Source organism: Prenolepis imparis, unplaced genomic scaffold (genome assembly GCF_030444845.1).
Source record: "Prenolepis imparis isolate NDT839.2.m4 unplaced genomic scaffold, iyPreImpa1.0 SCAF_3, whole genome shotgun sequence".
Lineage (NCBI taxonomy): Eukaryota > Metazoa > Arthropoda > Insecta > Hymenoptera > Formicidae > Prenolepis > Prenolepis imparis.
In genome coordinates, this window is record NW_028141161.1 from 1096047 (window position 1) to 1111249 (window position 15203).

General features: G+C 33.9%; 1 protein-coding gene and 1 long non-coding RNA gene across 2 annotated transcripts; both read left to right on the forward strand.

Moving 5' to 3' along the window:
- Nucleotides 1-9943: 9943 nt before the first annotated feature.
- On the forward strand, nt 9944-11535 carry LOC145933674 (uncharacterized). The gene is made up of 5 exons (XM_083033641.1): nt 9944-9988; nt 10135-10334; nt 10519-10707; nt 10969-11098; nt 11258-11535. Exons 2-5 carry the CDS (start codon nt 10230-10232, stop codon nt 11518-11520), a joined length of 687 nt encoding a protein of 228 aa, XP_082889767.1. The 5' UTR covers nt 9944-9988; nt 10135-10229; the 3' UTR covers nt 11521-11535.
- Nucleotides 11536-11629: 94 nt separating this feature from the next.
- On the forward strand, nt 11630-12328 carry LOC145933675 (uncharacterized). Its single transcript, XR_014424912.1, has 3 exons — nt 11630-11716; nt 11817-11993; nt 12068-12328. It is a non-coding gene; the product is annotated as an uncharacterized LOC145933675 (long non-coding RNA).
- The last annotated feature ends 2875 nt before the right edge of the window (nt 12329-15203 follow it).

Consider the following 15203-nt stretch of genomic DNA (forward strand, 5'->3'; position numbering starts at 1 on the left):
ATAAAAGGGCCCTGAGTCTAGCGTGTACGGCACTGCGATCCCGGTCCCTAAGGCGCGTATGGTGGGGATAGCGTATGGTGGGGATAGCGGCGGAGTGGCAGCTATAAAAGCAGATAGAGAACTTACAGCGGAGAGCAGTACAGCGACGCTTATCGGAAGCTACTCTTATTTCGGCTATTCGTAACTGGTTAGCATAGAAGTTTCTCTCGCAGTATTTTACGACGTATCTGATTCTGTTTTTAAATATATATGTATATATATATATTTAAATAAATATATATATATATATAAGAATCATGTATGACAAATCTATTCTTTTAGACATCTTGTTACAAGATGATTGTCGTACTCTTAACGATGATGGCGAGCCATATCTACCTAAGGCGCTCGTTTATACTAACATTTCGCATAAAATGCGTGAACGTGGTTCTAATATCACACCGAAACATGTTTACGTAATCATACGCGAAAATTGCAACGATTATAAAGATAAGTTACAGCATCATTTTGGCGTTAAGTCTCATAATAAAAGCGGAAATGACACTTCCTATTCTGAAGATACTGTTATGCAGACCTCTACATCTTCGGTAACTTTAGACAAAAAGATATTTAATATTGTTATATCCGCTGAAAAATGGCAGATAATAAAGCCTAAAAAAAAATATATAAAAACCGCGTATATTGGACTTTACAACCTGGTTGGACAGACATTATAGCAGAGAGACTATGGCAACAACAAAAACTTGATTGCGTGTTTAAATTTAAAAAGCACAATGTCCATCTTAGTAATGAAGCGCGTTATTATATATTTTTTAAAGGCAGTTGTGTCGAATGTTCTGCAACAATTGAATGCATATTATTCAAGATGCCAACTGAAAATACAGATATTATTTTTAAATGTAAAGTGAAAAATATATGTTCTTTAAAGCATACTGGCAAAAAAAGACATCTAAAAGGTAATCGGCGTGCGATGATAGCCGATATAATGATTAAGCAACGTAAAGAGGCTATCATTTTCCGCCGAGAAGAAGCAAAACGTTTGAAAGAATTCGGAGACAAAAGTCCTCCAATACTACCTTCTTCTACTGTTTTGCGTAAAGCAAAAGAACAAAGATTATTAAATCAACACGGTTTGATATTCAGTAATCCTGTTTTAAATTTATTAAATAATGCGAAGCACAGTAAATATACAGGATCAATTATTAATATTAGTTTATTACCCTTTTATTGTATGTATTGGAGCTGTGAACAACAGCTTTTATATACAACAAGGTGTAAAAGAGACCCAGAAGCCTTTTTAACAATAGACGCTACAGGTAGCATAATTAAACGCGGATCATCACAGGATCCACCAGTATTTTTGTATCAATGCACACTGGTTAGTAAAGATGGCAGTGTGCCAGTCTTTCAAATGATTTCGGCCGATCATAAGGCTATGACGATCGCTTTCTTTTTACGCAATATTGTCGCAAAAGGTGCCCCTAAGCCACGTACAGTAGTATCTGATTTTGGATGGGCTATTCTGATCGCTGTTTCGGAAATTTTTGCAGAATGTGTCGATTTTCGAGACTATTTACAAAAATGTTATGCTATAGTAGTTTTAGGAAATAGTGACATACTTCCAACTTGTTACATTAGGTTAGATGTTAGTCATGTGATAAATATGGTGTCAAAGTGGAAATGCCTAAAAGATAAAGACAAACAGCTGATACGAGCATTTAATATTCGCTGCATTAGTCAAGCTTATCAAATGGATAATTTAAAAGAATTAGAATATGTTATGGAATCATTATTCATTGTAGCTCTAAGCAAAAGTATAGGTTGCACAATAGAAGGAGAGTCATTGATGTCTGACATACGTATGCAATATCTAAATAATATGATAAAAGGTACGGATATTAAAATAGAATCAATTATAAATAATGATGATGATGATGATGAAAATGAAGATGTTATATTTTCTATTAATGATAATGAAACAAATTTTGATGCTACCAATTGGATAAATTGGAGTAATTCCATTCTCGATTCCGCGAAAAAAATTGCCGAAGAGTCAAAATATGGTAGTATTATAAACGCGTGTTATAATCCAGAATTTGTTAAGCAAGTAAAAACACGCCTACTGCCGTATGTACCTATATGGACAGGTATAATGCGACCATATTGCAAAAGATCAGGCGAAATTGCGACCTCTTCTTCAGTCGAATCGGAATTTGCGGACATAAAGAAGCGAAGCTTTAAAGGTCAACTTCCTATGAGGGTTGATAAATTTGTGATTCAGCATTTAGATTTTCTGGACACAAAAATTATTTTAGCATCTAATAATAACGATATAACAAACAATACGTCATCGATATCAAACAAGCAAAACGTTATACACGACTACAATAATTCAAATGATTATAACAATTTGAAAGAAAATAATTCAAGCAACCTCTCTGTCTCTCTCAGTACAAATACAGTATGCCTCAATGAAAAGCAAAGATCGGAGGATGAGCATAATAAAACTTGTGGCTCACTTGTGCAAAATTTGTCAGACACTACTAATAAATATATTTCAGACGATACGAATTCAGTAAGCCCGAATAAATCAAAAAATTTTAATGAAGAAAATAACGTTTCGAACGTCTGCGAGAATTGGCACGAATTGATGAGTTCAACACACATTACCGATGAATGTTCGCCAAAATCACAAAAATCAGCTCCAGACGATACGAATTCAATAAGACCGAATAAATCAACGAATTTAAATGAAGAAAATAACGTTTGGAACATCTGCGAGAATTGGCGCGGATTGATGAGTTCAACAAACATTACCGATGAATGTTCGCCAAAATCACAAAAATCTGCTCCAAAAAAACAAATTAAGCCATCCTATTTAGATAAATGTGTGGAATGGGATTTTATTAAAAATAGTAAGTCGTCTAATTTACCACTTGTTATTAATGGTAGTAAGTGCAGACCAGTAAAACGAGGACAATTAACGATGACTATACAGGAAACATGTGCATTCGATTCTATTTTGCAACTTGTCATCAGTGCAATTGTGGCACATGCAGCATATAGAAATGCGATTCAATCATCTTCAAATGATATCTTTCAATTGGCAAACTCCATTTTAGAACATGGAAAAGTACTTTCAATACATTATCGAGATTGGGTTACTATTTTACAAGAGTTACCTTTATTTCATGATGCAATTACTACATATACACGAAATATGAAGCGATTAAACGCTAATTGCAATGCTGCCCATTTGGCAGAATATCTATTTAAAAATGAACCAAGTTGTATCCTTAAAAAATCTTGCTCTTGCTACGCTGTAAATTCACGCGAAACAGTGACATGCAACATAAACGTAGACATACTTTTACAGAAAGGTTTGCAATATATGCAAGAAGCAATAGATGATGTACATATGAACTCAATATGTCGTACTTGTGGTACAGAAAACAGTAAAATATATGGAAAACATATCATTATAGATTCTTCAATATTTACAGACAACAGATATGTCAATCGACGGCTGGATTTTAAACATGACTTGAATTCTATCGAAAAGGTCATTATCCTAAATAATATAAATTATATACTCATGGGTGTAGTACACTACATACAATATAATGAAAATGATGGACATTATATAGCTTTCGCATTTGCAGGCAATCGGTGGTATGAATATGATGACCTAAAGAAAAAGCGTACGACTGTAAAGTCTACGCAAACCGTAAATCCTCACATTATTTTTTATGTTAGGTTAGGTTAGATTAAACACTTGGAAAAAATTGTTCAAAAAAAGGTCAAAAAAAGGTCAAAAAATTAATTTTAACATTTTTTATTTTTATTTTAATACTTTTATTTTTATTTTAACGTTTTCATTCTTATTTTAACATTTTTATTTTTATTTTAATATTAACATTCGCACACAAAAGATTTAGTTTATTATTTTATATTACCAAAGTTTATGTTCTAATATTTTAAATTACCAAAGTTTAGTTTTAAGAGTTTATGATTAGTTTTAAGATTTTATAATTAGTTTTTGATTTTATTAATAGTTTTAAGATCTCATAATTAGTTCTAAGAGTTTATGATTAGTTTTAAGATTTTATGATTACTTTTAAGATACACATATATATATAAACGAAAAATAAATAAACAAAAGTCTGCGTTTTACAGCTAAAAAATTTTAATAATTTAAAAATTTTTATCATTTATTTAAAAGATTAAGAATTTTTTCAAAAATTTAAAAACTTTCAAATAAAAAAGTTAATAATAACTTACTGTTGGAATTATAAAGGAACTATCGAGCGATGAAAATAGTTAGTACCCCATTGATCTTTAAAAAATGGTGCGAAAGCATTTTTTTTTAAATCTAAAAATTTTTTGGAATTTGAAAGTTTTAATGACATTTTTATTTGCACCTCGATGAGTTCGTTGGATAAGTATTAAGGCCCGAAGCTGAGAAATAAAAGATAAAAAAGTTGCGGCCACTTTTAGTTATACGATCCGAAAATTTTCCAAGTTATAAGGGGTTGAAAATTTTTTTCGAATTTCGCAGTTCTGTTTAGAGTTCCGTTTGCACCCCGACGAGTTCTATCGATAAGTATTAAGGCCCGAAGCTGAGAAATAAAAGATAAAAAAGTTGTGGCCACTTTTAGTTATACGCTTCGGAAATTTTGCAAGTTCTAAGGGGTTGAAAATTTTTTCCGAATTTCGCAGTTCTGTTTAGAGTTCCGTTTGCACCCCGACGAGTTCTATCGATAAGTATTAAGGCCCGAAGCTGAGAAATAAAAGATAAAAAAGTTGCGGCCACTTTTAGTTATACGCTTCGGAAATTTCCAACTAAGGGGTTGAAAATTTTTTCCGAATTTCGCAGTTCTGTTTAGAGTTCCGTTTGCACCCCGACGAGTTCTATCGATAAGTATTAAGGCCCGAAGCTGAGAAATAAAAGATAAAAAGTTGTGGCCACTTTTAGTTATACGCTTCGGAAATTTTGCAAGTTCTAAGGGGTTGAGAATTTTTTCCGAATTTCGCAGTTCTGTTTAGAGTTCCGTTTGCACCCCGACGAGTTCTATCGATAAGTATTAAGGCCCGAAGCTGAGAAATAAAAGATAAAAAAGTTGCGGCCACTTTTAGTTATACGCTCCGAAAATTTTCCAAGTTCTAAGGGGTTGAAAATTTTTTCCGAATTTCGCAGTTCTGTTTAGAGTTCCGTTTGCACCCCGACGAGTTCTATCGATAAGTATTAAGGCCCGAAGCTGTGAAATAAAAGATAAAAAAGTTGCGGCCACTTTTAGGTCTAAATGAGGTGCCGGCTTTTAGATTAAAAAATTGTTTTAAATTATTTATCGACCGGAACTATTGTTCTAATCTATCAGGAACTGTAGAACTCTTCGTGAACTATAAGATACGATTTAAATGGCATTTTTCGCATGTTGCGGTGCCAGCTTCGATATTCAATAATTATTTAAAAATATTTGGCGGCTAGAACTATTATTAAAATGTATCAGGAACTGTAGAACACTTCGAGAACTATAAGATACAATGATTTAAATGGCATTTTTCGCATGTTGCGGTGCCACGGGAAGTTGGCACCTCATTTTTTCAAAACGATATATTTTTAGGTATTTCGCCGGAACTATTTCTAAAACCTATCAGGAACTGTAGAACTATTTGGGGTGCAATAGGAACTCTTGATAAAAACTCCGATTTTTGAACATGAGGTGCCAACTTCACACACCCAGAATGCAACGTATCGGCGCCAACGTTCGGCAGTTTTGTACCCTAGCAGAAAATCGATCGTAAACGAGAGCGAAACATTTTCCTTAATATTTTTTAAGGAAGAATTGCGATAATTTTGAGAAGGATGGGGGTTGAAACTTATGGAGAGAGTCCGTCTCCGCGTCAAAATGTCTTCAGCATTCATATAGTAAAGAGCTAAGTGTCCTCTGCGAAGTGTTAGTGAGAAGAAAGAAAAATGAATATAGAAGATGTAATTATCGATAGTGATAGTGACGAGGAAGTAATGATAGTCGAAGAAATTGATAATAGAATTATAAATGTGATAAATGAATCTGATGATGAAGAAGTGATAGAGCCTCTTGAAGACTCTGATTATAATAGTGATGATTGTGAAGACTTTGCCGAAACAACTATACAATTTGTGGCAACGGGTGAGATCCTTACTATAAATGCATTGTTGAAAATGTGCGTTTTAAATTTGTTTTATGTACCTTGGGATAATATTAAACTGTGCACTAGCTGCTTTATAAGAAATGTAGAACTATTTCCAGACATTTGTGTTGTACGACAACATTATACGAGAATGTTTAACATAATAGAACAAGAATCGTGCAGCGATTGTCGTGCCCCGCTATATATGATATTTAGCCGGTACATGTGCCCGGTGTGTACGAATTGTAAGTATCAGTTTCTTATTTTTTAAATATATTCTAAAATATATTAAAAATATAAATTAATAAAAATTTTTTTTGTCTGTCACAGAAGGGACCCCTCGCATCCACTTGGCCATCCTACTGCCACCCGGTCGCACCTCCGCTTGCCGCCCGGCCACCCCACCACCGTTACCGCCACCACTGCCCAGTCGCTGCCACCTCGCAGCAGCCGACGCTTTTTTTTTTACATATATTCTTATAGATTTTATTTTCATTAATATTCTTTTATATATTAATCACACATATTTTTCTTATATTTTATATTTTAAATTTTATATTTTTTATATTAAATCATTTTTATATTTTAAATATTACTTTATTATTCATATTTTATATTATTTTAAATTTACATTCATATTTTTCTTACATTATTCACACACACACACATTTTAAGAATAAAAATTATTTTAAACATTAAAAAATATATAGTTTATTTTAGAATAATTCCTCTTTCCATCTATATATTAAGAATATTATTATAAAAGAATTATTATATATTAATATTATTATAAAATAATTATATATTAATATTGGAAAAAAAAAAACATTAAAAAATAAATTCTCTCTCGCGAACACCACGCGCTCTCCTTCGCTGCATCATCTCTCGCGTGCGCCTCTCCCTATCTCTGTCTCTCGCGTGCGCCTCTCGCTATCTCTGTCTTTCGCGTTCGCCTCTCTCTCTCTCTCTCTCTCTCTCTCTCTCTCTCTCTCTCTCTCTCTCTCTCCTCGCTGCGCCTCGCGTCATCTCTCTCTCTCTCTCTCCTCGCTGCGCCTCGCGTCATCTCTCTCGCGCTATCTCTCTCGCGCTACCTCTCTCATGGTCCCTAGCCTCTCGGTCCCTAGCCTCTCGGTCCCTAGCCTCTCAGTCCCTAGCCTCTCGGTCCCTAGCCTCGCGATCCCTAGCCTCTCAGTCCCTAGCCTCTCGGTCTCTAGCCTGGCGTTCCCCCTTCCCCGCATAACGTCATCCCCCGCAAGGACCATGCTACGTATGAGAGCTGGGACTGCTTACGGGTGGGAGAAAGATGGAGAATGGAAATGCATGCAAAGAAATTACATCATAATTTAGACTTAAAAACTCTTTATTCTTCTTTTAAATATTTTTTTCTTACATATTATGGACTAAAAACTAAAGCTGCCAGCTCGCAATCGATGAGCTGATGCTTGTTGAAGGCGTCGCTAGCGCATATTACATTTGATACTTCTTTAGAACTCGTTACATTGGACGCGATATTTGAAAATTGCATAAACTTGATATCAACTGTATTGGTAATTTTAACCAATCGGTCAAAAGTTACATCGATGCATGGATCGAGATCGAACATACGGTGTAACGTCGATTCGATCATCATCATGCATACATTTGAAGATTCAAGACTTATTAACTTGGCGTCGTTAATCGTACGAACTCGCACTGTTAACGGTCCAATGCTTATAAAACTGTAGGCATCTTTAGAATCGTTTCGAAGCAGATTCTGAATATTGTGACGTTGCTCGTAGAGTCCCTTCCACGCTTCGAGAGATAGTATCAGTTCCTTTCCTCGATGATCTCCTATTGCGATTTCCACGTAACTCGTTGGATCCACTTTGATACCAATTTCGAGGAATTTAAATTCCGTAGCTGTCAATGCGTATCGTTTGCATAGTATACGAACCGCATGAGGGTTTAATGAAAAGCTGTAAAAATGAAATTAGTTTAAAAATAAAACAATTTGTAAAAAATATAAAGACATAAAAATAGAAAAATAGAAAAAGTTAAACTTACTTGTCGCATTTGTTCTCAAACGATGGAGTTTCATTACAATTCGGTATGTAATTATTCACATGTCTGCCGGAGCCGCTGCTTCTTTCAGCGTAGTACATATTTCCAGATTTTAAAAGTGAAACCACCAGTATGAACGGTTAACGCGACACTGATCGTATAAAGAAATTAATCGAGTGTTGTACATGACGCTTATTTTTAAAAGTAGTGGGGTAAATGTGATGGGAGATTCTAGAATACTATTGGCGCTATGAAATTTAGGAGAAGGGGAAACGGCGCTCGGATAAAAAGAATTCTTAAACGACTCGCGAGGGAAGGAATGAGGAGGGGGAATAAGAAAAAAAACATATTAATGTTTAAATATTTTATTTTTCCAAATCTTGCAATTCTTTCTGGCGTTGCGACCACCAGTTAAATATTTTGAATACATTTTGTAATGCGCAATTCTTAACATGTTTTCCACATCGCATAGTGTTTTTAACATCTAGATTATTTAGAGACTCGATATCGTCGTAATCAGCATCCAAGATCTCAATAATGAAACCGTTTCCTGCATCATCCATTATATCGGCTAACCATTCTCGCTTTTCAAGTCCTTTTACATATACGAGAATGGATTCTTCTTCTTCTTCATGTGGTCCACCAATGATAGCTGTTGTAATCAAACGCTGAGCCATGCTATATGGAACGTTTCCATCTTCCCATCGTAATCCATGATGATTTCGAGTCAACCATGAGGCTTGGTGTCTCTCAGATTTTATGAGCACACCCCATGGTACAGGACATGCGAAAAAATAATGTGACAAAATAAATCCTCTTCTGAGGATTGCCGCTTCCTTTACAATGAATTGTTTATTGAGGATAAACCCCTGTAGATCCACAAACGTTGGTACAGACATGACGAGATCTCTCTTCGATGCATCAGTTAAAAAGAAGAATGACAACCATCTCATAACACTTTGATTTATATTCTGCTATGCTTTCCCCTCTCTAAATTGTTGGTGCGTTTAGGTGATTTTGCGCACAACGTTGGTCAACGGGTTGTACTGGATCAGGCGATCATGTATGATGAGACAGTACGCAGTGGTATTCATCGGCACATTCTCCTTACACTCGAATTCCAATCTCACATCCACGGTTGCGCTCTTGACCGATTCGTTTTGTCGAGAACAATCGATGATCACGAACGGACCGTTACGTAGAAACATTGAGACGGTGAGACTCGGCTCGAGATACTCATATCCATAATAGTTCTTGCAGAAACGTGCATACGTATCGTACAGAATCGACCATCTATTTTTGTCGAAATCCAGATTTATATCGTCGTACGGATAACATTCCGAGTTCAGTAGCGGGATTCTCTAACGTCTTAACGATGATTGTCGTTATCGTTAATTATCGATTTTTGTCGCTTGCGCGATCGACGATATCGATGTGACGTGATTCAGTAACTAAGCCTTAACGATTTTTATCGATGCAAGATTCGTTATTATTGTATCGACAAAATTCGATAATGATTCGATAAATTTGACAACGTTGCAGTTTCTCAGCAGTAAAATACTAGTAACTTTTAGTGAAATTTACGAACGCAGACAAAAATAGAGCTGCGATGTCAGAACTATTCAAGTAAAGTTTATGGCTGTAGATAATTCTTGTTAGTATGTTCTGTAAGATAATCTTACAAAAAAAATAGAGATCAAAGGAGAGAATTGATGTCGCATTGATTGATTTATTTTATTGTTAGAAGAAAGAACATGGCCCAAACTGGAACAATGTAAGTATTTATATTCGAAATATGTTTTAAATGTATTATTTATAAATTTACTACAATTATCAAGCAGAATTCTCGTCTTTACGTTTATATATTAACTCAATATTGCTGTAACTTATTTTAATAACTTAATATTTGTGCTTTTATAGCAAAAAAGCACGAAGTTCCCGGACAACATCTTTGCAATATACAAAGATGTTGGATTTTTTTTACCTGAATAAAGGCCTTGCCGAAGGTAAATTCAATGCCTTACATGGGAAAGAAATGGCGCAAAAAAAAATGGATAGAGGTAACTGCAGAATTGAATGACATTGAAGGAGCAACAAAAACTGTTGAGCAGTGGCAAGTGGTACGGTAAATACTTGAATATTATATGTATATATATTATGTAGTATTATATGTGTATACATGTCTCTTGCTTTATTTTTAAGTGATTTAATTTTATGACAATTGAAATTATGCATTTTAATTTGGATTTGGATATATTCTTTTATGAACAGGAATAAAATAAAAATAATTCTATATGTGCTTAGGTATGGAGAGATTTAAAAAGTCGTACCTCTGTGAAGGCACGTGAATTGAGAAAGGCAAAGGCGATGACAGGAAATAAATCAATTAAGAAAACAGAATTATCTGAATTGGAAGTGCGAGTTATTGGGTTAGTAGGTGCAGAATATATTGAAGGGAGCAAGGGTTGTGCAGAAAGGATTCCGGAAGAGGAGGTGTGTGTGTGTGTGTGTGTGTGTATTGTGTCTGTATACACATATAAAGGGGAGCTTTCCAGCAAGTAACACAAGTCGACACAAGCATCATTCTGTCTTTGTTGTTCACTAAAGTTAAAAAGACAGAATGATGCTTGTGTCGTTTTGTGTCGCTTGCTGGAAAGCTTCCATAGATATTATAATTACTCATTTTATTATACACATAACATTCATATCGAAACAATTAGTCTAATAATATATTTCTTTTTTTCATGTTTATAGTCTTTACAAAATGAATTAATTCGTGGAAACTCATCGGTATTAAAAGATATTCCACAAGTATTAAATGTTTGCGATACTTTTTCGCAAGAAAACTTGCAAGAAGATCCACAAACTTGGAGCAAAGATAGAGGTAAACATTTTTATCAATTATATCCGAGTCAAATAAATTTTTGAACTCATTTACAAGTTAAGTGTTTCAATAAACCATGTATATTTTATTGCAAAAGTAGATTATAATACATAATTATTACATTACTTACATTATTTGTAATATATTCTTTATTTACAGTTGATTTATTAGATACCGACATCGGTATCGATATCACTCCCATCGATCATGTACCTGATGGAAATGAATCTGAAAGTGAGAACATTCCCATACAACAAAATGTGAAAAATGTTAATGAAAGACAGACGAAAAGAAAGACTCCACGTGTACTGTCTGTTTCCAAGCCATTGACTCTACATACTGATCGCAACATCAATTTATCAGTTTCGAAAAGATGTAATAAAGATTTTAATAGTGTTATAGTGTTAAATAATGTTATATAGTATTATATTGTACAAAAATTTAAGATTTTTTTTATTTTTGTATAATAACGTTACAAAATGTTTTTTTAACATTATATAGTTTCATTATTAATGTTTATTTTTAATTGCAGCAAATCGTACAAGATCTGTTGACCAACTTCATTCTACAAAGGAGCAGTTTGAAAATATTGCTCAGAAGCAAGCTGATGCTATGATAGTAAGAGAAAAATCTCGAAAATTAGACTGAAATTGGAATAATTTTTCTACAATGTATAATGTATAACATGACTATATTGTAATTTTTCTAAAATATGTAGATACTTGCCGAAGCCTCGAAAACTCATGCAGAAGCCATGACAGAAATGGCCAAAGCTGCTAAAAAATTGTCAAATATTGCAGAAATACAAGCTGCGAACGATGCTGAGAGGATACAAGTGATGGAAAAACTCGTGCAAGTATTGAAAAATATATTGCCAAACTACGTAAGTTAGAAGGTAAGAAATGTCATATTTTGTTCATTATAAATGTGAAAGTAATACAATTATTAATATGTATAACTTAATTTCAGATTGGTTATAGGAAATACAATTACAAAAAAACACGGACAATGAAACATCGAGTTGACAGCAGTTAATTGAAAAAGACTGATTAAAAAGACTGCGCATTTCTGCAGGTTGCGTAAAGTATATGCACCAAAGTTTAAATACGTTTTATTTTATAAAAAAAATTATATTTTTATTTTATTATTAACATTTTAACATACCTATGTTAATTTTATGAAAGAATAATATGTTGCGTTACATAAAATATTTATTTTCGCTTTATTTAATTAATAAATAATATTACTACATTATTAAAAGATATTTTATTATAATTATTTATTTAAAACCATTAGGAAATTAGAACCATTTTAGGAAATTAGAAGCAATTTATAGATCTAAATATTATAAATCTATTAATATTAATATTATAACTATATATATCATTTTATAAATCTAAATATTAGAATTAAAATAGAACAATCTGCATAGCAATACAAATTTGTCAAATTTATATTTACCTTGCTATTATGAATTGAACTTAATTTAGTTTTGCTTTATAATTATCTTCCAAATCTTTCCACAATGAGGCGATCTTGAATTCGACGCGCGAGTGCAAGTGGTCGCAGATTATTATCATTGTCATCATCATCGTCAATGTAAATATTGGGTACATTTACGTTTGCGTTATCTTCTAACGGATCATTTATACCAGCAGGAATTCGCATATTGTGAAGAACCGTACACGCATTTACAACTCTTCCTGCAAAACCAGGTTCATATTGTAAGACCCTGTGCTTAGAAAGACATCGCCACGTGCTTTTAAGTACTCCAAATAATCGTTCCACACAATTTCTTGCACTGCATAATGCCTCGTTGTACAAGAATCGTGGAGTTCCAACAGGCTCATTAGGCAAAGGAGTTAGTAACCAGAGCTCTAATGGATATCCTGAGTCACCTAAAAAAACAAATGTTTAAAATTTGCAACAAATATCAGACAAAAATATATAATATAAACAAAAACATACCAATGAGATATGTTCTTCTTTCGCCGCGATTATATGCACGCTCCATAACAGCACGCGCAGCAGAAACACTCCAAATATAAGCATCATGCCTGGCTCCAGGAAATCTAGCATTCACGTTCAAGATCTTGAGATTCGGGTCACATATCTAAAAAAATTAATAAGCATGATATTATTAATAATTATAACATGATTGATAAATAATTGCAATTTTCAGTACCATTTGCACATTTATTGAATGGTATCCATGATGATTTATATAAGCTTCTTCATGTTCCCTAGGAGCAATAATTGCCACGTGAGTGCAATATATTGCTCCAATTGCTCCTTCAAATGGTTGAGGAGCATTCCGAAATTGCTCTCTTGCAAGTTGTTTGGCTTCCGGAGTCATAGAAAACTGCACCCATTGGCGAAAAAGATTATCATTTATTGCGTCTGTAACTCGATGAACGCATCTGCTAATTGATGGTTGACTCATCGAAATACCCTATTGTTCACCTACTGGGCGTTGATAACATCCAGTCGCAAATAATCTTATTGCAGACAGTACCTACATGTGATGCATATATTATTATAAATAAACAATACAACTATAAATATGACTTTTATTAAGTGTTAATATTAAGTGGAAGAATATTACTTGTTTCTCGACAGACAGTCCAGTAATCCTTGTGTGTATCAAATGAGGTGCAAGTTCATCTATGAGATTTGATGTCAATTCCGGAGTCAAACGATATAATTCTTTAAATTCAGCATCAGTCAAATGAAATGGATCTTCTATTTCTCGTAATATATGTCGATCTGCTCTTCGCCTGAGGCGTTCAATGCGATTTTCAAGATCCACTATATGTACGGCAAGATAAGCATCAGCCATTCTGCAAATAATTTATTTATTAATGTTACCTGTTATCTCTAAGTTAACAGCACGAATTTAAAATGAAAGAAAACACTTTGATATCACTCGAGCTTACTTATGTATTGCTAAGCTTACTGCTTTAACTTATATTAAAATGATCTCCCTAACCTATTAGTCTATAGTAGTGTAAACTGGATAGTAATACTTTAATAACTTTTTTAACTTTATATTTCCAATAATTATTTTTATATAAACAAGTAGTATTGTAAACCACTGCAAAATATAATTGGTTTTATAAAAAATAAATTTAACCTATATATGTATATACAATATATACATGCATATATATTGTATATATAATATTATTAGATAATTTTTCTATAAAATTATTAAATAAATATAACATGTGCCAGGTATTTGAGAATTTATAAATAAATATACATACCTGAAAAATATTATAATTACTTGTTGTACGATGAATTTTGCATCCGCTGAAGGTTTTACACAACTATTTTAAAATAAATCTTCACGACAATAAGTTATCGAGTATCGTTAAGAGGATAGCGAGACCCCCGAAACCCATCGTTAACGTAGCGACAATTTTCGAAACGTTACGATTTGACTTAACGAGAGATGTCGCTAACTGCTTGGTACAGAATAGAGCTTAACGAAAATTGTCGTTCAGTATATTTAACGATAGCGATAATTGTCGCTAAGACGTTAGAGAATCCCGCTACAGATAGAGTTTCACATTGGTCATCTTGCAATCGTCGAATCGACTCATATGCTCAGACATGATGTTTTTCCAACCTGTCTGCAGAGCGAAGATAACATATCGTGGCTTCTCCAGCTGAGTCGCTGTCTTAATGGCCCATGAATGCTTGGTTGTACGCTGCAATAGCGGATACTCATACAGATCCCACGAGCGAAAACTCATGCTGAGGTAATGGCCGCTTTCCAGAGCGCGCAGCATCGACAGCTTCTTAATCTCGCTCAACAACACATGTGGCATTCGCCATTGTATCTTGAATATGTTGATCACAGGTTCCAGCGTCGAATCTCCAACCAGACAATTGTTGTCGTTGCGCGATCGTATTAAGATTAACTCATGACGAGCATTAATCACCACTCGTCTGTAATCCTCGCAAAATCCCAATAACATGTAGAGCGGTACGCAAAAATTGAAGTTTCCATTCGCAGTAGTCGGATCAGTCCAGCCGGCGTTTCTCATAATCACGCTTCTATCGGATGATATCGTTACATAGTTTTTGAGCAAACTTGTTA

Coding starts and splice junctions, on each gene's coding strand:
- LOC145933674 (XM_083033641.1), top strand. CDS start 10,230: ATGCCTTACATGGGAAAGAAATGGCGCAAAAAAAAATGGATAGAGGTA. Junction 10,708..10,968: donor AAAGGATTCCGGAAGAGGAG/GTGTGTGTGTGT, acceptor TCATGTTTATAG/TCTTTACAAAATGAATTAAT. Junction 11,099..11,257: donor AACTTGGAGCAAAGATAGAG/GTAAACATTTTT, acceptor CTTTATTTACAG/TTGATTTATTAGATACCGAC.